We start from the raw sequence: 24881 nt of genomic DNA on the forward strand, positions 1-24881 counted from the left end.
ACCGTGATATTTCCGTGTAACCCCCAAAATAAACATCCCCCATTTGTTTACCGTAACTTTTATTCTGTGAAATCACCAGAAATGTATTGAGAAGTCACTTCGACCGAGGGTTAGGATGTGAGTTATAGATTACAGGGAAGAAAAAACCAGGAAGCAGGTCTTTGTGACTCATTGGTGTCCAAATATCGGCCTGAATAGATCCGATTGAATGATATATGAATCATCTTGCTAGCACTTAGCATCCCGAAGCTAGCTTAGTATAAGTGGCCATGTAGTGGGCAAAAAACAGCATGTCAAAATGTTCTCATTTTTCGCACTTAAAAACTTCAAAGTGCTGTAACTTTATACAGGAATGTCAAACGCAAGGCCCAGGGGCCAAATACGGCCCTTTGGAGCATCCAATTTGGCCCGCAGGAGAAAGTAAAAGTGACAGAGAAATGATGAATCATTGTGTAAATGAAAATCAACAATATCTGCAGGGGTTCATGGTTTCCTGCCGCTTATATCTCATGATTACAGTCATTTTTTATGTTAAAATGTTAAGAAAAAAACCTCAAAATTCTTACAAAATCTTTCCATTTTCCTCAAATGATTACACAACATTTACCTAAAAAAGAAATTGGTCACAAATCTAGGAAATGTAAAGTGAAGACCCTGTTGGGACTGATATCCATCACTTATTGCTTGGATATCATCAGTTTCTTACATATAATGTTGCATTTTATGTTTACGTACAAGTGCAAAATAGGGCACAATAATGTCGAAATTACCGGTACTCGTTTTCCCGCATAAAATATGTCCCTCTTGAGAACAAACTGCGTATTTGGCCCCTCAATTAAAATGAGTTTGACACCCCTGAACGACGAAACAAGTCTATGTACACACGGCCAGTATAGTGAAATTGCGAATGACTATATAAACTACTAGCTTTCCAACGTTCCCTCTCAATGATATGATGCATTCCCTATCTATGATATGAGGTGGCCTACACTATGTCTTTATCTGGTAAGAAATATATATTATATATATATAGTCATGAAGCATGAACCTAAAACTCAGTTTACCCAGAGATTAAAATATTTTAGTCAGGTTTAATGCAACAATAACTCCTACAGAATTCAAATAAAGAACATAAAAGAGGAGAACGCTTTAATTTAATAATGACGCAGTTGTACCATCTGGCTGTGATTTAAATAACTAAGATAAGGAAGAAAGGATAAAATAAAGAACATACATTTGCTCAGAATGAGATAACATTTGAGTGATATTATCTATTTATTGGGCAGTCAGGCTCTGACCGCAGACCCCAAACGTTTTAGGACATTTTCCTCCAACATCAGGTGATCGCTGTATTCCTTCATGTCTGCTTCCTCTTTGTTCTCTAGGAATTTCATCGGCTTGTCTGGCTCCTGCAGATAAAACACTGTTATATCAACAAATAGTAGCTTTTCACAGGATACTCTGATGTTAAATACAATGGTGGGGGGAAAAAAGAGCTCAAGTGGATTTTTTGAATCTACTTTGTATTTTGTTGTTTACATTGTCAGGGACTGCAGATGTAAATTAGCTATTTGCTAATTCTGGTGCAATTGACAATTGCACAATGTCCCTGTTAGATAAAGAAATAAATGAAATGAAAAAAAAAAAATAAGATTAAGAAGGAAGAAACTACAGAATGTACAATTTCTGTTATCCAATGAATCGTTAAAATTATTTTATAAAATAACTGATTTCTAAAATATGTTTTTACTGCAGCCCTATAGATACACTATGTCCTGTGTGCAGAATCAAAAAGCATTGAATGAAATAAAGATGAGGACAAATGGCTATTAATAAACAGCCTGGTCTAGATTCTAAGATAAATAAGATAGAATAACAAAATTATTTCATTGTGTATTGTTTTACCAACTAAAACAACAACTGAAATGTGTTAAGCACATATAAATTGAAGAACTATAGAGTAATTTTATGCATTAATGCCACTGTATCCAAACCTTTGTCATGTGACGATCTTCCATCTCCTTTTTCTCCTTCGCCCAACATTCCTTCTTCTTCAGACAATCCAGCAGCCTCTGTTTCTCCAGCTCAAAGCATTTCTCCACCTTCGATATCTTCATACAAAACAAATGTGTGTTTGCAGCCACAGTGTGGGAATGCAGTGTCAGCATTTGTAATCGCTAGTGATGGAATTACATTTTAGCTCTTGTGTAACAGAGGAAACAACAGAAGAATCAAGCTATTGTTTTATATAAAATACAACCTTGAATTTTTTTTTTTCTTTCTCTTCTTCTGCAGAAATACATTGTAAATAGATGATTAATTAGAGTTGTGAGTAAAAAATAGGTTATTTGACCTCTTTCCTGGAGGGAGTGTGGAGGGACTTTGGTATTTCGAAAACACGAAGCAGTCCAAGGTTGTCGGTCACGGACAGAAAGTGCTGCTTGGCTAAAACAACAAAACAGTAGAAGAGAAAAAAAAAAACAACTTATCTTTCAAGGGCAAAAAACATTCTTATCACCAAGGCTGTGGGAAAAACTGAGAAAAACACAGGCTTGTGTTTTGGTGGGATGAAAGTCAACAAAAACAGGTTATTTAGAGGTTTCCAGTTGAAAATGCAGACTTTGTGTCACAGACATGGGCACAAAATGTACAAAATGACAGGAAACTACACAAAACAAAGTGAGAATACATTCAAAATACAAAGAATTACAACATTGCAGAAAAATACAGTAAAAGCCAAGAAAAACACTGAAAATACTCCAAAAACACAGAAAAATACTAGAAAAAGAAACAAAATAAAATGCAAAATGACAACATAAATATGATATGACTCCAAAAAACATACAATTTACAGGAAAAATAGCTACATGGAGAGGCATAAGCAGAGAGAGCGGTCAGCAGGACCCCCTGGAACAGAAGCACAGACGTTAGATCCCAACAGAAGACTGTTTATTTAGACAGAAGAGGAGGAGCTGAGGTGGGGGTGGGTTGTGTACAAAGCGTGCGGAAGTAGGCATGTTGCCTGGATTTCAATGCAGTGAACCAATGGGAAACATGGAACGTGATCAGCTGGATGATTAACTGAATCAGGGGTTGGATGCTGTCAGTTGTTAACAGCTACTGACAGATGAAGGGGCTGCACTAGCTTGACTTCTGTGTCTGCCTGAACTAACGCGATGCTCATTTTCTCTCTCGATATGTGCATTTTTGTTGTCGTTTTGAGTGGTTTTAGAGTCATTTTGTGTGTTTTTGTTGTTGTTTCTGTTTTTTGTTGTTTTGTACATTTTTCTCATCATCTTGTGTATTTTTGTAGTATTTTTGGAGTCATTTTGTTCATGTTTTGCAAAACAAAGGTGAAGAACTCACAAGATCCCGTCCAGGGTTTGATGCATGTAATCCTGTCATTGGTCACATGAGCATTGACTCTCACTGGCTCGGTGGTGTTTTCCAGCAGGTTCCACACCTCAATGCTACCGTCCTCCTTTCCAATGAAGAACACGGCTGGCCTGGACAGTGACCAGCATCCTACTGTGCACTCCAGCTCAGAACTGGGCGACATGATGATGGGTCCATCCTGAATGGACACATGGAGGCTCAGACAGTTCTCTCACCTGAACATGAATCTGAAGACTAACGTCAAACCACTCTCATAATTATGGAATAAATTCAGCAGTGGAAACGTTTTTCAAGTTTGAATCAAGAAATCTTTACAGGAAACAGTGTGTGTGTGTGTATAAATGTTGCGTGCATGCATGTGTGTGTGTGTGAGACAGATGTTACCATCAATCCTTCCCTCCAGATGGCAAAGTGCCGACCTCCCGTGGTCAAAATAATATCTTTGAAGAAGGGCGATCGCTGTATGGTGTTCACCAACCAGTGATGGACGTTGATACAAAATAGAGGCTTGCTACCTGTGCAAGAAAATAAATAAGGTTTTCAGTAAATACTTTCCAATGAACACTTTGGGCCTGTACTATGAAGCTGATTTCCTCTTATGGTGCTAACTTCCGGGATTTATTCAGTGTGTCCTGTACTACGACGCTGGCTAACATTTTACCTGGCTAAATCACCATGGTAACTAAGGCTTAACAGCTAACCTGGTCAGGAGTAGGTTGTGTTCTGGCTAGGATATGAGCGAGTTCTAAAGTCTTGTCTCCTGACTGTCAGTTCTCTTGGAAAATGCCATTGTTAACAGATCCTGATTGTTCCAGATCTGACAGCTGCATTCAGGAAATAAAGAATATGGATAAATCTCACACTGCTTCCTGCCTGCATTCATTCATTTCTTCCTGCTTTTTTTGCAGCAACAGTGTTGTTTTTGGTCTGAATTATGGATTTTAATTCTTCATATTTTTAAAGAATTATTCCTCAGTTGGAACGTAAGTTGGTCTGATGCTGCAATATCCACCCATTTCACGAGAACGCGCACATAGCCAGACTGAAATCACCTGGCTTAAGTGAACATGCTGATATCCTGCTTCGTAGTACAGCTGCTCTGTGACAGAGAATGTTTGGTTAGATGCAACCTGCTAACAGAGAGATATCCAGGATATACTTATCCAGCTTTGTAGTACAGGCCCTTTGTGCGAGTTGTGCTGAATTTGTAGTAAAAGTGAGGCACAGCCTTATTTACTGAAGTAATATTTAAGCTGTTTGACGTGTGCTCTGACATCAGGATTCTTAAGATTTGTTGAAAATAATTTTCGAGGTTTGATCTCAGCAAGACACTCACTGTGCAATCGTCCAGAGTCGTCTTTCACCATTTTCCAGTCAGTGTAGACGATCTCACCATCCTTAGGGTTGGGGTTAAACAATGTGAAACATGAGGAGATCCACAACAAACAAACAACTTTATTTTTAGAAAAAAAAAAAAAAAAAAAACAAGAAATAGAGAAGTGTCCTGATACAGATTTATGATACCGATATCGCAGCCTTCCGTAATTGCACCATTGATCCGATACCAGCATAAATCATACATACACATCATTAGTTGTTTTGTAGTGTGTAATGTTAAAAAAAGGTTTGATCACGTAATATTATTTAAAGAGTGAACAATAGTCAGAGAAACTGATCCATTTATTAATAACCAATGGGTTACTGACATTTCAACCGTAAACATAAGAATATTCTACAATTTAAAAATAAATACATTTGAACACCCTGAAAAATAATATGAATGAATCCAATTTTAAAAAAAAGAAGGAAAAAAATGTATGCAGGCCAATAAAATCCAATGTACAATATATATGTTTGCTGATATCGGACCAATATCCCATATCAATATCACATCAGGACACTCGTATTAATAAAGATACAGAGCTATAATGAAAAATCCAATTCTATTGATCTGTGGCCTCATGTATTTGTTGCAAAGCTTGGTAAATGATCACCTCTGTTCCAATGAAGAGCTTGGTATTGAGATCTTCCAGAGCTCTGTGCGTTCTTGCTGAGGGAGCTCTGAGCTGGCTGTAGTCTGAGATCACCTCCACACTATTGTTTTCATTTGGTGCTTGACCTGGAGCATGGTCCTCTGTTGGGACCAAAACTTTGCAATATATAGTTATACAATCACTTGAAATATTTTAAATACAATTGTAGCAAGAGCAAAAAAAAAAACATAACGAACCATTAGTTCCATTTATGATTTAATAAAGAAAAGAGGTAAAATGGGCTACTAAGAGTATAGTAATGCATAGAAATGGAAAAACTTTGTAGTCGTAGTGAGGCATGAAAAATTGTAAAAAAAAAAAAAAAATGACAAGCACCCATAATCAGAGGTTACAAAGGCATAAAAATGGAAAGAACTTTTGAATTTTTTTTTCTGATATAAAGCTATCACAAGACCCTAAAAAAATAGTACAAATAAAATGTACAAACTTAAACTGGAATGAAAATGCAGTAATGCATGAAAAATGAGTAAAAACACCCATAATCAGAGGTAAGGCTATAATAAGGCATAAAAATTGAAAACATTTTTTTTCTGAGATAAGGCTATTGAAGGAACCTTAAAACCAGTGCAAGTATGCCAAACACATTAAATATGTTTGCATACAGCAGAGTTTAGCTCACCCTGTGATAACTACTCCTCTAACTAACGAAGTATGGGTTCAATAATCACTATTGGTAACATTTTTCAACTCAAATACCCTAAAAGTAAAAGTAAAATATGCCATGAGAAGTGTTCTCAGTAAGAAGAGCTTTAGTGTAATACATAAAGCTCTGTCTCTTCATCAGGAGTTCAAAGTTTGTCATTAAAAAGTACATTTGTCAAAACAGTAAATCTGTAACATTTTTAAACTCAAATGACGTAAAAGTCAAATATGCTACGAGCACTATTCTCAATATGTAGATAACAAATGGTGTAGAGGATAAGTCTGTGGTAACATGTAGCATTGGGTCAATGTCCACAGATGAGCAGTGTTCAAATCCTCCAGTTACCAAAAACATAAGGACGAGAAGTTAGAAGAAGAAATAAATGACAAACACCACACATTGTTTGTATGATAAATATTGGCAAATTATGGATTTTTTTTCTGAAATAAGGCTATCATAAAAGTCTAAAAACTAGTGCAAATATGATGTACACACTTAAACTACTATAAAAACGCATTAAGACATGAAATATTTGAAAAAGTGAAAAACACCTTAAATCAGAGGTGAGGCATGAAAATGGAAAATCTTTGGAATTTTTTTTTCTGAGATAAGGCTACCACAAGGCCCTAAAAATGAGTGCAAATATGATGTACACACTTATATTGGGATAAAAACAGACTAAGACATGAAACTTTTGAAGTGAAAAACACCTTTAATCAGAGGTAAGGCTATATATAGTAAAGCATAAACTTCTGAATTTTTTTTTTTTCTTTTCTGAGATAAGGCTACCACAAGACTCTAAAAACTAGTGCAAATATGATGTACACATTTAAACTGGGATGAAAATTCAGTATAGCATTAAAAATGAGAAAAAAGTGGAAAGTTAGAACAAAAATGAAAAACACCTTAAATCAGAGGTATGGCTATAGGAAGGCATGAAAATTGAAAACATTTGGATTTTTTTTTTTTTTTTTTTGAGATATGGTTATTACAAGACTCTAAAAAGAAGTGCTAATATGACTTACACACTTAAACCGGGATAAAAACGCATTAAGACATGAAACATTTGAAAAAGTGACAAAAACCTTAAATCAGAGGGAAGGCTATAGTAAGACATAAAAACGGAAAAACTTTGGATTTTTTTTTCTGAGATAAGGCTACCACAAGACCCTAAAAACTAGTGCAAATATTATGTACACATTTAAACTGGTATAAAAACGTATTAAGATATGACATTTTTGAAAAAGTGAAAAACACCTTAAATCAGAGGTAAGGCTATAGTAAGGCATAAAAATGGAAAAACTTCAAAGTTTGTATACAGCAGAGTTCAGCTCACCCTGTGATAACTGCTCCTCTATAACAAAGTGGTTCAATACTCACTATTGGTAACATTTTTCAACTCAAATACCCTAAAAGTAAAAGTCAAATACGCCATGAGAAGTCTTCTCAGTAAGAAGAGTTTTAGTGTAATACATAAAGCTCTGTCTATTCATCAGGAGTTCAAAGTTTGTCATTAAAAAGTACATTTGTCAAAACAGTAAATCTGTAACATTTTTAAACTCAAATGACGTAAAAGTCAAATATACTACGAGCACTATTCTCAATATGTAGATAACAAATGGTGTAGAGGATAAGTCTGTGGTAACATGTAGCATTGGGTCAATGTCCACAGATGAGCAGTGTTCAAATCCTCCAGTTACCAAAAACATAAGGACGAGAAGTTAGAAGAAGAAATAAATGACAAACACCACACATTGTTTGTATGATAAATACTATAGATTTTTTTCTGAAATAAGGCTATCATATAAGTCTAAAAACTAGTGCAAATATGATGTACACACTTATATTGGGATAAAAACGGACTAAGACATGAAACATTTGAAGTGAAAAACACCTTAAATCAGAGGTAAGGCTATATATACAGTAGTAAGGCATAAACTTCTGAATTTTTTTATTTATTTTTTTGAGATATGTTTATTACAAAACCCTAAAAACTAGTGCAAATATGATGTACGCACTTAAACTGGGATAAAAACGGACTAAGACATGAAACTTTTGAAGTGAAAAAACACCTTAAATCAGAGGTAAGGCTATAGTAAGGCATAAAAATTGAAAAACTTCGGAATTTTTTTTTTTTTAATCTGAGATAATGCTACCACAAGACCCTAAAAACTAGTGCAAGTATGCCAAACACATTAAATATGTTTGCATACAGCAGAGTTTAGCTCACCCTGTGATAACTGCTCCTCTAACTAACAAAGTATGGGTTCAATACTCACTATTGGTAACATTTTTCAACTCAAATACCCTAAAAGTAAAAGTCAAATACACCATTGTTATGGTCTCCTCAAGGAAAGTACAAAAAGAACAAATGGCTTGAAATAAGAAGACCAGAACATAATTGAGGACATCACACAAAGATTAATTTAAGTGTTTTTAATTAATTAAATGAAAACTCACCAAAAGTGAAAAACTAAAAGGGCCTGGAAGCTCCAGCTGAAACCAACAATATGCAGGGGGAGGCAGGCCAACCCCTAAAGGGCCGTTGAAGCTGCTCCCCCTCCCTAAATTAGAAAACTGGGATTAAACTACATATATAAATGAAAACATTGACTACCGGTCACTCCCAGGCCAAGCTAAAATAATAAACTAAATAAATACAACAAAATGAAGCATGTGCCCAGCCCTGCATCCTCTCCAGTCTGTCCCAGCTCCCCTCACAGAATGAAGTGCAGGCCTTAAATAACCTGCAGACTCCCTCCTGCAGCCAATCAAGCAGGTGCTCTTGATGAGGTACCTGCTCAAAGAGAAAAGATTTAGGGGAGAATGTCATGACCCCACGCAACACCCCCACCCCAAGATGGTGAATACCGGGAGCGCCACGTGAGGCTGTTCACCCGTCTGACAAACAGCGTGACAATGTGTCAGCCAGGACATTATCCCTGCCACGGATATGCCTGACCTCCAGATTGACCCCCTGCAAAAATATGGACCACCTCATCAACCTGCGGTTTGTGTTCCGCATCTGCCGCAGGAAAACAAGGGGATTGTGGTCAGTATACACGATGGTTGGTTTACTAGAGGAACTCACATAAACCTCAAAATGCTTAAGGGCCAGAACAAGCGCCAACGCCTCCTTCTCCACTGTCGAATAAGCCAGTTGGTGCCGATTGAGTTTCTTCGAGTAATATGAGACTGGGTGCTCAATCCCATCATCCCCATCCTGCATCAGGGCAGCACCCGCCCCTACATCACTCGCATCCACAGAAAGCTTAAACGGCCGCTTAAATACCGGTGCAGCGAGCACTGGTGCATTCGTCAACAATGCTTTAATACTATCAAAAGAGTGTTGACAGCTCGGAGACCATTTGTAGGGCACATTTGGGCTCAACAGGTCAGTTAGGGGGGGCTGCGACAGCAGAAAAGTTCCTACAAAAACTCCGGTAATAACCTGCCATTCCCAAAAATCGCATTAAGCCACGGCGAGTGGAAGGCTGAGGAAACAAAAGGACTGCTTCCACTTTAGCGTGCACAGGCTTAACTTGACCTCGACCCACAACTTTGCCAAGGTATACAATTATAGCCTGCCCAAACTCGCATTTGGCAAGGTTTAACGTGAGATTAGCCTCACTCAACCGGCCAAACACTGCTCGGAGTTGCTGAATGTGTTCGTCCCATGTGGTTGAATAAATGACGATATCATCCAGTTAAGCGTCGCAGCCCAATAAACCTAACAAAATCATATTGACCAAACGCTGAAATGTAGCCGGCGCATTTCTGACTCCAAATGGCATTACAGTGTACTCAAGAAAAGAGTCAGGGGTCACAAAGGCAGATATTACTTGGGCCCTCGGTGTTAACGGTACCTGCCAGTAGCCTTTTAGCAGATCAAGTTTAGTGACATACTTGGCACAGCCAACTTTGTCCACACAGTCATCCACTCTGGGCAAAGGCTAACAGTCCGGTTTAGTGACTCCATTTACTCGTCGATAATCAGTACAAAACCGATCTGAGCCATCGCACTTGGCAGCTAAGAGACAAGGTGAACTCCAAGCACTTGTGCTAGGTACAGCTATGCAGTTTTCAAGCATGTAATTCACCTGTTTTTGGAGACGAAGCCGTTTTTCAGGGTTAACACGATAAGCATGCTGTTTTATCGGTGGGGAATCACCAACATCAATATCATGTTGCAACAAATGTGTTCTGGTAGGCACGTCTGAAAAGAGCGCTGTATTAGAGCCAATCAAATTGATAACATCCTCCCGCTGGGATTGAACCAAATTTAGAAGGTAACCGTCAAGATTATCAAGCACTTCGGAGTTTTTAAGTCGCCCATGAGCAACATCAGGGGAGATGCCAACCACGTCGTCGTCATCATCCTGAGATTCAGGAGAGATGTCAGTGGTGTTCGAAAGTGTCAGAGTTACCTTGTTCAGATCACCACTCCCACTAGACAACTCCAATGTTACACTGCTCTCTGTGCTCTCAGAAGAATTGGTAACGAATGGGGAGTCTCTGTCAAAATAAGGTTTTAACATGTTAATATGACAGAGCCTACTCCGTCGTCGTCGGTCAGGGGTGTCAATGATGTAATCTCGATCACCAACCTTCTTTTTAACCAAATATGGTCCACTGTAACGTGCCTGCAAAGCAGAGCCAAGAATGGGCAGCAAAACCAGTACTTTCTCACCAGGAGAAAAACTCCTGCTTTTGGCATCTTTATCAAACCATGACTTCATTTTCTTCTGTGCAACAGTCATGTTCTCTTTAGCTAGTTCACAAGCACGGTGAAGTTTGAAATGGAACTTAGACACAGTCAAGCAAATTTTGAGGCTTGCTATCACCTAGCCACTTCTCTTGCACAAGCTTTAGGGGCCCTCTGACCGTGTGTGCAAACACCAGTTCAGCAGGACTAAAGCCGAGGGATTCCTGTACTACCTCACGAACAGCAAAGAGGAGGAGATGGACACCTTCATCCCAGTCCTTTTCAAACGCGAGGCAGTAAGTGCGCAACATAGACTAAAGTTCTATGAAAACGTTCAATTGCCCCCTGACTTTCTGGGTGATACGCGCTTGAGCACAGATGTCTAATGTTAAGCTGTTTCATTGCTTGGGAAAACACGCGTGACAAAGTTAGTACCCTGGTCAGACTGAGCTACCCTAGGTATGCCAAAAACAGATAAAACTTCACCATTTATTGCATTTATTAATAGCAAAACCGGAATCTTCACGACCGCCATTAAAAGTATCTTGTTTAAGCTCTAGTTCTTTCAAACGTATTTCCCGTTTAGTCTCCTCTTCTAACTGTTTTATTTGGATATTAGCTTTTAACTCTTGGTCTTTAAGTCTGGCTGCTCTTTCATCTGCCTTGTCTTGTAACTCTATGCGGCACAACTCCAGCTCCAACTCTAACTTCTTAATATTAGAATCAGAACCATCTGATTGAACTGGTGACATGGCCACACAAGGGTCAGGCAACACACCCTTTTCAAACCATTCAGCCCACAACTCGAGTTTTATTCTCTTCTTTGCTTTTATATTTGAGACTTTAATATGGTACCAATCAGCAATATTAATCAGGTTATCCTTCGTGCATTTATTAATAACCTCAAGGGTAGGCTGCTTAACAAAATCTTCTAGATTAAATTCCATTTTTACAAGAATTTAACCACCTACCTTAAACTTTAATCGCAAACTGCAAAACAAGTTAGCGCAATTAATTCTGCTATCAAATTGTATAAGGCAGAAAGTGGTTGCACGGGCAATTCATCGCAAAGCGACAAGAGTGCAAAAAAATAAATTGCAAAAGCAATTTAGGCTGAAAGCTACAAAATGCTCGTATGTAAAACTAACTGATGAGAGACTGAAGAGCAAATGCAAAAATAACTGCTCAAAGTGATGTCCTAAATAGGGGTGTACACAAATTTAAGCTTACCAATAGAAATAACCAACTTGAAAACTACATTCAAGTTAAATTACTCTATACTGCTCCATTAATTTTGAATACAGTTTCACAAGTAGCCTATCAAAAAAAAAAAAAAAAAAAAAAAAAAAAATCAATTGAGGTGGACACAATAAGTCTAAACCCCAAAACTCTACTGTGCACACCAAAAAATGTCCAATTCATTTCCAATTCAGGAAAGAAAAAATAATCTACAATTTTAATATATATTATCAATTTATTTTTGGACAAGCCCCCATTATGTTATGGTCTCCTCAAGGAAAGTACAAAAAGAACAAATGGCTTGAAATAAGAAGACCAGAACATAATTGAGGACATCACACAAAGATTCATTGAAGTGTTTTTAATTAATTAAATCAAAACTCACCAAAAGTGAAAAACTAAAAGGGCCTGGAAGCTCCAGCTGAAACCAACAATATGCAGGGGGAGGCAGGCCAACCCCTAAAGGGCCGTTGAAGCTGCTCCCCCTCCCTAAATTAGAAAACTGGGATTAAGCTACATATATAAATGAAAACATTGACTACCGGTCACTCCCAGGCCAAGCTAAAATAAACTAAATAAATACAACAAAATGAAGCATGTGCCCAGCCCTGCATCATCTCCAGTCTGTCCCAGCTCCTCTAACAGAATGAAGTGCAGGCCTTAAATAACCTGCAGACTCCCTCCTGCAGCCAATCAAGCAGGTGCTCTTGATGAGGTACCTGCTCAAAGAGAAAAGATTTAGGGGAGAATGTCATGACCCCACGCAACACCATGAGAAGTGTTCTCAGTAAGAAGAGCTTTAGTGTAATACATAAAGCTCTGTCTATTCATCAGGAGTTCAAAGTTTGTCATTAAAAAGTACATTTGTCAAAACAGTAAATCTGTAACATTTTTAAACTCAAATTACGTAAAAGTCAAATATGCTACGAGCACTATTCTCAATATGTAGATAACAAATGGTGTAGAGGATAAGTCTGTGGTAACATGTACCATTGGGTCAATGTCCACAGATGAGCAGTGTTCAAATCCTCCAGTTACCAAAAACATAAGGATGAGAAGTTAGAAGAAGAAATAAATGACAAACATGAAACATTATTTGTATGATAAATATTAGCAAATTATGGATTTTTTTTCTGAAATAAGGCTATCATAAAAGTCTAAAAACTAGTGCAAATATGATGTACACACTTAAACTGGTATAAAAACGCATTAAGACATGAAACATTTGAAAAAGTGAAAAAAACCTTAAATCAGAGGTAAGGCTATATATAGTAAGGCATAAAAATTAAAAAACTTCGGAATTTTTTTTTTTTTTTTTTTTGAGATATGTTTATTATAACACCATAAAAACTAGTGCAAATATGATGTACACACTTAAACTGGGATAAAAATTCAGTATCGCATTAAAAATGAGAAAAAAAGTGGAAAGTTAGAAAAAAATGAAAAACATCTTAAATCAGAGGTAAGGCATAAAAATGGAAAAACTTTGGAATTTTTTTTTCAGAGATAAGGCTACCACAAGACTCTAAAAACTAGTGCAAATATGATGTACACACTTAAACTGGGATAAAAATGTAGGAAGACATGAAAAATTTTAAAAAGTGAAAAACACCCATAATCAGAGGTAAAACAATAGATATTTTTTTTTTATTAAGGCTATCACAAAACCCTAAAAACTTGTGCATACATGGTGCACACAGTTAAAATGGTAGAAAAACGTGAAAAATTTGAAAAAGTGACAAACACCCCAAATTGGAGGTAAGACTATAGTAAGGCATATAGTAAGGCATAAAAATGTAAAAACTTAAGATTTTTATTCATTTTTTTTAGATAAGGCTATCATTAGAGTCTAAAAACTAGTGCAAATATGATGTACACACTTAAACTGGGATGAAAATGCAGTAAAACATGAAACATTTGAAAAAGTGAAAAACACCTTAAATCAGAGGTAAGGCTATAGTAAGGCATGAAAATGGACAAACTTTAGATTTTTTTTTTTTTTTCTGAGATAAGGCTACCACAAGACTCTAAAAACTAGTGCAAATTTGATGTACACACTTAAACTGGGATGAAAATGCAGTATGGCATTAAAAATAAAACAATACAATATTCAAATATCTGAGGAGATTTATCACAAAGAATCATCAGGCTTCCATTTCACTGGAGTTTGTACACACCATGCCAAGGAAAGCTGAAACTGCAGCAGATTATTTGTTAATTAATTTTACAGCTACCAAACACCAAAGCTGTGTTATTAGAAGGACAAAGACAGGTCTCTTCTTTACAAACTTGATCATCCTCTGGCCCTAAGGAGCCCAAGCACTATATTACAAAGAGCTGACAGTCAGTGAGGACAACACCGTGCCACTAGAACAGCTTTGTATTGGAAGTATCAGGGAATAAAATGTCATGAAACCAAAGTAGAGCAAGGGGACACAGGGAGGAAGAGAAAGGAAGCATTTGAGGACTTATATTAACTTTTCTCCATGGATCGTTGCGTTAGACCATCAAACTTTAATTCTCCCTACCTTTCCGAAAATGATCTAATGTTCATAGATCTATGATAACTATCAGAGAGGAAATAGTGTATCATGTTAAAGTTTCTAATCCCATTCATCTTTCCCTTTGAAAATGAGGAAACACAACTCAAACTGCTGTAGGGGAAGCTTGGAAACACACAGCCCATCTAGAGGACAGAAAGGCAAAATCACATTGGATTTGCAAATTATTAATACATCTGCAAACACGAGTCATCCAAACTCTGACCCATAAGAAAAGCCTTGAGAATAACATTTTACCTTTATCGTCTTCACCTGCGCTTTCATTACAGGTGTAATTCTGTAGGCTGAATTTCAAAGGAGCGTAATCGCCCTTGGTGTCGATCTTGGGCAGTGAAACCTGAAAAGTGACAGAAAAGTAAAATGTGTCTGCTTGAAATTAATTAAATGAAACAAGCTGGAATCAGCAGTTTTTTCTGGTTATTTTATTTATTTTTTCCAAAAAAAATCTCTGCACATCTTATTGCATAGTTTCAAGAACTCAAACCTAACTTCAGTTATTCATATGACATAGAATTGCATGATACTGACTTTGCATCTGCAACCCCTGCTGTACCTTGAACAGAGGTTTCCATGTCCGGTCAAGGTGTTTGAAGGTTTCTGGGACAGCGTGAGGGTTAATGAGGGGCTTCTGCTCCATGTGCTGCTTCCTGTCTGGCTCTGCCTGGTTCAATAGTTTTGGCAATCTCACATCCCAGAATAATACAGTGCTTAAATAAAGTGAGGAAGAGGGATTTAAATAAAGACTAAAAAAAAAGACAAAAATAAAGAATATCAACTGCACCATCCCATAAATGCACTTTAGTTGATAGTACTGAACCTGAATATTATAACTTTGTGAGTAATTTGTTGGACAAATCAACTTTTAGCCTTAAAATACACAAAAAATTGCCATTTTGGAGATTACAGCCAATCAGTATTCACATATCATGCTGTTGTCAGGCGAGGACCGCTCTTAGTATTTCCAGAAGGTCTTTGGAGAGATAGTATTTGATTCCAATGATTTAGCACTTAGTTACGTGTCATCCAGCTCATTGGACGTTATGAAGTTTTCCCCAAAAGATCAGGAACACTATGGTGGATGGATTTTGACGTTGCACTTACCATGAAAGAGAAACATATTTGAAGGATATTGGTGAGTGCAGACACCTTAAAACGGGGAAGACTAGGCTACCATGGCAACCATCGGTTGCCTTTAACCTCATAAAACCAGTTGTCACAAGTCACAGCTGGATTTGTCATTTGGGTTGAGCTGTTCTTTAAAGGTGTTAGTTGTGATCTGTGTTTAGACAAGCTGTACCTAACGACCAACTACCCATTGTTATGGCAATTATTATATTAATCATCATATCATCAAATGTGTGTTCATGTGTACAATTTGTCATGTGTTAATACACGATGACTGCATTACTCTTTGTACTTTTGAACAGCTGAGTCATGTTAACACACGGATAAGACATCAGCCTCACCTTCAAGGCCAAAGACGAGCACACATGCAGACACACACACACACACACACACACACACACACACACACACCAACTGACGCACACATACTATCAAAGACAGATATCAGTGGCGCCAGTCTTCCTCAATACATCCAGCTCTTCATCATTCTCCAATGTCTCCACTGTTGGGGGCATGTGACTCCCTCCTTTCCTCTCATCAGGGTGGGACTTTTCTCTATCTCTATAAAGTTTAAGCTGTGGAACTTTCCCAGTTAGTTGCTGGCTGCTTGCCTTTCCTACAGGATGGGACACTCTTTTTGTACTCTTTTCCATTTAGTTAATAATAAATCCTTTTTTTTATAAAATCATCATGCTGTGACTGGACTTCATCATTCAACCAGGGCACAAATCATGTCTCCAAATGAGGTCAACTGGAAATTTGCCGTGACACCATCTTAGAACATGCTGAATTGTGATGTGGAAGCAATGGCATTCAGACGTATGGAAGCGGATTAGGAAAAATTTTGATGGAGAAAATACTTTTGGGCATGTCAAGAATAATGTCAAAATGTAAGCAATAAACTTGAGATGTTAAGAATAAAGTCAAAAGTTCGAGATTAAAGTCGAAATTTTGAAAATGAACTCAAAATACAATACCTTGATAAAAGTCGAAGCTTCGCTGATAAAGTCAAATTTACGGAAGTTGACGAGGGCCAATTTACCAGATGACAACAAACATCAGATTTTGGAAGTCTACAAAATGCTGTGTATTAATGAATGCGTTAAACTATTTTTCAAAGTTGGGTTTAATAAGAAAGAGATGCTTTCCTTTTTAATTCATAAACACGATGTTGTAATCTCCTTAAGGACTTTGTAGAGATATTGCCAAAAACTTACTCTGTTCAGAAGGAAAAACCTCTCAAGTTTAGAAGAGGTGGAGCATTCAGTCCATCTGTGGCTATTGAGAAGCTACGGAAACAGAATAGGGACAGTTTTGATGGAGGCTGTTGTTGTATATGGTGAATTGGCCCTAGTCAGCTTCCGTAGACTTGACTTTAATAGCAAACTTTCGACTTTTATCACAATATTGTATTTTGAGTTTATTTTTGATTTTCACTCTTTTTTTTTTAACTTTAATCTAGACATTTCAACTTTATTTTTGATTTGTCCCAAATTATTTTCTCCATCAAAATTGGCCCTAATCCACTTCGGAATGAATCAAACATGAACACCAAAAATGCACTTAAAAAGCTGATATCCGGAGTTTCTGAGATACATCTCGATGTCCCGCTCTCAACAGCTCCACTTCCCCCTCTGCCTCTGCCAATCTACCAGAAGCCACGCCTCTACTTTTCTACAAGCGCATCGCAGAACATAACAAGGGTGCATCGGGTCGCATCGATATAGGTCTATGGGTCAGGAAAGAGCCAAAATCATATTTACCTGTTTGCTGGTGTGACGCGTGGCCTTGTTTCCGCGCACAGTTCTGCATTCACTTTGATTGACAGTCTCAAAAACAGGAAGTCAAAGCCTATTGGCTGGGCGCACTATGCGATCGTTTCCATTTGTATAGGGGTCTATAGGATGAAGGAAATACTTATATACATTAATGTATATGAATGACCACTGGCACTAGACCATAGTAAAAGACTAGTTTAGTATTTTTTCACATTTCAAAAGAATCATAAATAAACATAGATTTCTCAGAAACTCCGGATATCACCTTTAAGTATGTCAGGTCCTGTTGATTTACAGCTGAAACGTATTTTTAATGATTGTCGTCTGATCCTCTACAAATCCAATTCATAAAAGCATTTAGTCCAAATGGTTGAATATGACTTGGCTTTTTTAAGGATGATTTATGCTGATGTCATGTTTTTTGACACAGCATTAAGGCTGAGCCGTTCTGAAGGAGACCTACCAGTCTGGGGAGCAGCTGACAATCTGAACTGAAAGGTGGTGCTTGTTCTCCACTGGTAATCCCGACCTGGTCACCTTGAGAGAATGAGAATAACTAATTCAGCAAAAGCCTTCATCTGAAGAAGTGATGCAGAGAGCTTCGCCCTGGGAGCACTTTGATTATTGCCTTATGCTTATCTGGATGAGAGCAAGCTGCTGTGGTAATTTATTACCACTGGTTAAATAAAAAGAGAGGAGGCAGGAACTGAGTGTAAGCAACCTTTGTTCAGTGTGCTGTAATGATAATGCACACTGATAGTTTTTCTGTGCAGGCTCATTACTCAGTTTCAAAACAAAAGTGATGATTTTTAAACGCCTAAAATATGTGAAAATGATTAAGAATTTGTAAGTTAAAAAAAATATATATATATATATTTTTGTGTTTGTAGGTGTGTATGTATGCATTTTTGTTGTTTAGTTTTTTTGTACATGCTATAATCACTTGTATTTCCAGTATGTGTTTTAAAAAGAGGCTCAAAATTCACAAAAATAAAAGTGACCCTTATAGTTTCTATACTTTTATTGTTCTCTAATGTTTTTAGATTTTACTAATATTCTCCTATGATAAGATATATGGTAATATATGACACAGAGCATCATGACACGCAAGAGAAATTCATTAAACATGCAATGTGATGTTGTCTTGTTTTTTGTGCTAAAAAATGGTAGTAACATGATATTTACTATTTGAGAGTGGTGTGGAGGCTGTGTCTAAAGATAAGGGAAACATTTAAATATTGGGATTATCAGTAGTGTTCCTTAGAATCAGGGGGTGTTTTAGCTGTTTTAACACTAGACACCCTCATCAACGGTGGCCAGCCACAGGGTGGTCAGGCCAGAGCTCGAGTCCGACAACAGTTTCCCACTTTCTTCTATCTACTTTACACTCATTCTGTGCCTTATGTTATTTTTCTCCCTAGAAAGTGTCAACTCTTTATAATTCTAATGTAAACCCTTATTAACAATTCCGCTTTAGTTTCTGGCCTGGATTTCGTAATTAAATTATCTTCTCTACGTCTCAGTCTCACACGTACCTCAAAAGTTGGTGGTAGCCACTGGATGTCAGTAATCGGGGCCTTGTGGCTGCTCTCTAAAGCAGACATTGCACAGTAGCGCACAACAGGAGTTTTATTTTCTTTGTTGTCGTTGTGGTCCTGGTGAGGGGACGAACATAAAAAAGCACTGTTCAGTAAGTTTTGACAACTTCCTTTGAATACAAGGTGTCAAATACAGCAGTAATTCTCAAACTTTTTTGGCTCAAGTACCCCCTTTCTCTTACTTTTGTATGTAAGTACCCCCTTATGTCAGACTACAACATTTTGCTCAGAATTCTATGAAAAAAACAACTATAGAGCTCAATGATGGAATGAATGAGATAAAACACAGTTTGTAGAATCTCATTTTGTAAATAAGTGGAATGAAACAGTATTTAGTGGCTCCTGGATGAATTTATTTCAATGGTTTTTATCATTTTTGGTCATTTTGTGTGTTTTTATTGTCGTTTTTGTGTGTTTCAATTATTCTCTCACAGTGTGTGTGTTTTTGGTGTCGGTTGGTTGTTTCTTATGTTGTTTTGTATTTTTCTTTGTTATTCTCTCTCTCTCTCTCTCTCTCTCTCTCTCTCTCTCTCTCTCTCTCTCTCTCTCTCTCTCTTTCAAGTACCCCCTGTAGTGCCATCTCATACCCCCATTTGAGAAACACTGAAATACAGGAATACAGGTGAGTGCATTGAGTCTGAAACAAGAAGCACAACTATCCTGATTCACAGCACTGGAAATATACGTAGGGTCATTTAGTTTGATTATGTGGTGCACCTGCAGCTGAAAACTAAACACAAGCAACACCAATCTATTGGCAACTTGAATTATTCAGTTATCAGATAAGGCGGCAGCAGCAGCAGCAGGTGCTTTTACAGCATTCAGCTATCAAACAAAGCTTTTCAGCTGATACAAGCGACGCTGTTGACACTGCAAACAGCAGAGAGGGCAGTGATCTGATTTGCTGCAGTGTTATCTCTGATGTAAAAACAAACTGGATGTGGATGAGGGCTTTTGTAACAGCTGGCGTATGCCGGCGGATGCTGATGCAGAGCAAACAAGAAGTAAGAGAATAGAAGGAGAAGCAGAGTGTGGGAGGGGAGAGAAGAGATGGATGTTCCAACGTAGAGGCAATATAAAGATACAAAGGAAATGTCAGCAAGATTGATGGCAAAGATGGGATTCTTATTTATACCTGGAAACCTGTTGATGAAGTTTTACCATATTTTGTTAAAAGCTTGCAACGTTGTGGTTTGGGTTATACTTCGTATTGGATGAAGTTTATAATTTGACAAAATCGCAAAACTCACATCAAATCCTTATAATAGAGACTGAAGTGAAAAATATGTCTGTTTCCACCAATAACAATTAAGTCACCACAGCAAACCATTAATAATAGTTAGTAAAGTCATAATTATTTATGAGTTAAAAAGTCATGGTTATGAGAAAGAAAGTCATATTTATGAGTTAATAAGTCATATTTATGAGTTAATAAGTCATAAATATGAGATAAGTCATGATTATGAGAAATAATGTCATAATTATGAGTTAGTAAAGTATGAGACAAAACTTTTTATCTCTTAATTATGGCTTTTTATTTTTTTCAAAAAGTCCTAATTATTAGTTTGAAAGCCATAATTATGAGAAAGAAAGTCATAATTATGAGAAAGAAAACCATAATTATGACATAAAAAGTCATAATTATGAGATAAAACGTCATTATGACTTGATAAAGTGCATTTTTATGAGTTCTAACCCCTCCCCTACATTTTCTACATTCTATGATTTACAAATAAATGACAGGTAATAAAATTATCACTTCAAACAATAACACTTTAAAAACAATGTGTTCACAAGGTGTGCAAACACTACACGCGTACTTACACATTTGCTAGTAGTGGAAGTCTTGCTATTACTTGGCATTCCCAGCAAGTGTGTCACATGGGCCGAAATGTCCCATAATATGACCTAAATCACCAAAAACAAAAGCAATGTTTAGGGCGTGTCATGAAAGTGATGAACAAGGTTAAACAGACATGGTAGTGATAGCAGGCAGCACCTGGCCATTCAAACAACCGCCGACAATAATGTTTGGATCCGAGGGGCAGAAGTCAAAGACACAAACGTCAACTGGACTCTCCAGAAGTAACTGCAGCAGAAGAAAGCACAGAAAATAAAACATGTCTATGCTATTCTCCTATAATACACAAAGTTTAAGTTTTATTCCACAACAATATGCAACGGCAGACATGTTTCATCAAGGGGAAGTAGAGAAAAACAGAGCGCTACTCATTACAGCCTGATGTTTGATGACATATTGATCCATGACATCACGGAAATCTTGAGTTACTTTGAAATGATCTATTATATTGATTGTGCTTCTCAGAGAGATCATTATACGTTTTCAGAATTTCCTGGACTTCATTATGATGCTACAATAATTGAAAGATATCCTTTACACAAGGGAATCTTGTTCTTTTTTCACTTAAAGCTGCAGTGTGTAGCATTCCACGCTCCCCAATCCCTTCCTGAACGACGTCTTGTGCACGTGCACACTGTTAAACTCTTTGCGACTGTTTTCTCCATCGAGACTAGAAACAAATGTAGGGACTTTATCTTGTGTTATTGGAGAGTTTTCCAATGTTTTAGAGACATGCAAGCATGTATCACTCACTGCTGTGAGGACAATAACAGCCTCACAGTCAGAGCTGCTCCTCAAACACAAGCAGCTGCAGCCGATCCCAGCTGAACAGCGCAGACACACTCCGTCCACACTGCAGATGAATTGGGTCTGTTCTTTCCACCTTAGATAAGGTTTATCAATCTATTTATTCCGTTTGTTAGCTCTCTCTCTCTCTGACTCGGGGTGTGCAGTCTGCCGCACACAATGACTCCGCAGAGTCCGTTCCTCCTGAACATGTTTGTGCCTTTATTCTGTTGCTTCTCCACCTTGGTCTTCTTTTTTCCTCTTGATTTGCCGTGTAATCGCTGTGCCAAAAGCTCACATTAGAGACTTCAGTTTGAATATAATGCCGTGGGACTGTCCCTACTCTCAGAACGAGAACGTGCATTGACTTTTGACGAGCAGCTCGCGCAGCCAATAGTAATGCTTAAAACAGCTCATGGGATCGCCCTGTTGGTAGAAACATCTCTGATTGGCTTAAGTCCAGCGTTGAGCTCCTGTATTTCTAAAGCTCATTTACAGGGCCAGGAGAAGGAGCCAAGATTCACTGTTCACTCATAACACCTTGGATTACAATGTGCACTATCAGAAGATGATTATGGATTTTTGACCAAATAAAACCAAAATCTTACAAACTGCAGCTTTAACTTACCTGAGCATTGGAAGGGTCTGAGAAACTATAAAACACAATGTAACCTGAGCGGGTGCCAAAAATAGGGAGTTCATCCAACTGTTCTGCATTCTTCTCTCTCAAAGCCACAGCTATCACCCCTGCAAACACACCACAAAATAAATACAATTAAAATGTTTATTAACATGTTAACAACTTCATGTTTTAAAAACGAAAAAAAAAATCTTTAACATCAATATAGCTTTTATGTTTAATTTGATTATTGCCAAGATTAGTGTCCTCCATAAAGTTAAGATGAAGTTATTTTTCATCTGATTTCACTAGAATACATTTAAACACATTACCGTAAATACTTGGGTGCCAGTGAGTGCAGCTGACTTTTTTGTCCTTGGTGTACTTTGTATGTGTGAAGGCCTGATGAAGGACCAAATCTTCAGAAATATTCCTGGACCAATCGGTAGTTTCATCTCCTGCTGCCAGAGCCTTCCAGTCATCCAGGAACACATTCATGATCTCTTCCTGTTGAAGAGCATGAAGAACTCTGCAAAACACAGGCCGAAAAATGTGCATTTCTTTAAAAACTCTGTCATTACATACTGTATCGCTATATTGGCAAAAAGTTTTTATGCTTTCATGAGGAGGTTTTTCCGACGTTTCGATATTGTTTACCTGGGGAGGATGGAATTACAGAAGTTTTTCAGACTCTCGCTCTTAAGGAGGCTTTCAGCGTCCTCTTTACTTAACTCTCTCGGCTGGTACTGAGTGTAATTATTTCTCTGAAACTTCCTGTAAAACATAATAAAGCACATTTTCCACAGGTTTTACTCATAATAAATCACATGGTGTTTAAAAGATGTATATGCTTATACCTAATGCACAATTACTACATACTGTATAATACCCTCTTATTATCCTTGGGGTCAATTTGACCCAATTCAATGTTTATCAATCAAAAAGAGTTGACGATTTTTTATTTATTTTTCTTGACTACAATTGATTGAGCATAAAATTATCATGATGATATTTTTTCAATGTGCTGAACACATACAGACCCTTTCCAAAAAAAATGACAATATCATGGATAAGTTGTTTAATTACCATAATTCCATTCAAAAAGTTAAACTTTCATCGATTTTAGATTCAGGACCCACAGTTTAAATGATTTCAAGTATTTATTTGTTTATTTTGACATAATTTGGGCTTCCAGCTCATAAAACCCACAAAAACAGGATTTCAAAAAATTAGAATACTGTGAAGAAATCACCATTTACTTCTCAGTCTTTGCAGAAAAAAAAAGAGGAGAAGAAGGACTGGACTGTTGGCCAGTGGTCCAAGGTCCTCGTTTCTGATGAAAGTAAAGTGTGCCTTTCATTCGGGAATCAAGGTCCAAGGGTTTGGAGGAAGACGGGTGAGGAACAAAACCCAAGCTGCTTGAGGACATTGCACCCCAAATCATGACTGACTGTAGATATGTCACACTGGACCTCAAGCAGCTTGGGTTTTGTTCCTCACCCGTCTTCCTTCATACTTAGTAAATTTGATAAGATTCGGATAAAAACTATTCAAGATAAATACATTCTGAATTAAAAGTTTGGTCTGATGGTGGCGCTAGAGAACAGATCAAGGTTTCATTATAGTAGTAATACTTGAGGATAATAGGAAGATCAAGAAAGTCACTGACAGGGTTGGACTTTCAGGGCCTACCACTGCGTCTGAGCACTGCTGCTCTGCAGGCTGGGAACCGCCTGCACTCCACAGTCCCTCTGCATCAGCTTAATGCTGAACCTGCTGTCTTCATTAGAAACAAACTCCACAAAATTATCCTTTGCATATGCAGTGTGGTCAGAAAAAATGGCTGATGAACCGAACTTCTTCCGAGCTCTGGAAAGCCGAAACTGTAGCTGCAGAGATGCCAAAAGGAAAAGTAAACGAAATAGATTAAATTAACCTGCAATGTGATCTGATATGAATATTTAATGCATGTGGAGTGCATTGCCTTTTCTCTGCTCTCCTTGACAGATTCTTCTTCTATTTCTTTCTCACTTCCAAGTGATATCCATTGCATTGGCTCGGGCGTTTTACTGACTATGTTTTCATCCTCCTCTGGTGTTTTGGACTCTGGGGGCTACAGAACATACTCAGAATTTAGAAAATAGTATGTCCTTGACAACATTCACATACAAAAACTGTAGTGTTAAAGCTGCTGGTGATGATAAATGTTTTTTTCTCAGATAAAGATAAGCCTCATAAACCAATAAATCAAAGACCATTTGTTAAAAAATAGGTTTAAATTGCCTCTTGAAAGTTTGTTTTTGTCTTCACTGTAAACTCTCTCTTATTGACAATGACATTCCCGAAACATTTCACGCATTGCATTGTGGGATGTGGAGTCCCTTAGACGAATACATAGAAGTGTTTTTACTTTATTCTTACTGTGATTTCTTGTGTTTGCCCCCCTAAAAAGTGACCTCCCAACACATTTCTGGTGTTTTCACCACGGAAAGTTGCAGCAAAACAATGGCAGATGT

General features: G+C 37.5%; 1 protein-coding gene across 3 annotated transcripts in view; it reads right to left on the reverse strand.

The window, feature by feature from the left end:
• Positions 1 to 1097: 1097 nt before the first annotated feature.
• The window catches only part of dnai3 (dynein axonemal intermediate chain 3), a 30385-nt gene continuing 6601 nt past the window's right edge, over positions 1098 to 24881 (reverse strand). For 2 of the 3 annotated variants that reach the window (XM_028444839.1, XM_028444840.1), the window contains exons 6-23: positions 24350 to 24478; positions 24058 to 24254; positions 23023 to 23139; positions 22698 to 22894; positions 22375 to 22493; positions 21099 to 21188; positions 20924 to 21007; positions 19037 to 19156; positions 17965 to 18038; positions 15152 to 15305; positions 14836 to 14935; positions 5391 to 5545; positions 4733 to 4793; positions 3781 to 3911; positions 3367 to 3574; positions 2354 to 2445; positions 1995 to 2111; positions 1098 to 1409 (exon numbers count right to left, since the gene is read on the reverse strand). In XM_028444839.1, the coding sequence (XP_028300640.1) occupies positions 1287 to 1409; positions 1995 to 2111; positions 2354 to 2445; positions 3367 to 3574; positions 3781 to 3911; positions 4733 to 4793; positions 5391 to 5545; positions 14836 to 14935; positions 15152 to 15305; positions 17965 to 18038; positions 19037 to 19156; positions 20924 to 21007; positions 21099 to 21188; positions 22375 to 22493; positions 22698 to 22894; positions 23023 to 23139; positions 24058 to 24254; positions 24350 to 24478 (2268 nt within the window). In that variant the 3' untranslated portion in view covers positions 1098 to 1286. The remainder of the gene's footprint in view (positions 1410 to 1994; positions 2112 to 2353; positions 2446 to 3366; positions 3575 to 3780; positions 3912 to 4732; positions 4794 to 5390; positions 5546 to 14835; positions 14936 to 15151; positions 15306 to 17964; positions 18039 to 19036; positions 19157 to 20923; positions 21008 to 21098; positions 21189 to 22374; positions 22494 to 22697; positions 22895 to 23022; positions 23140 to 24057; positions 24255 to 24349; positions 24479 to 24881) is intronic. The other variant, XM_028444841.1, reaches the window with a different exon arrangement.

Source organism: Gouania willdenowi, chromosome 4 (genome assembly GCF_900634775.1).
Source record: "Gouania willdenowi chromosome 4, fGouWil2.1, whole genome shotgun sequence".
In the NCBI taxonomy this organism is placed as follows: Eukaryota; Metazoa; Chordata; class Actinopteri; order Blenniiformes; family Gobiesocidae; genus Gouania; species Gouania willdenowi.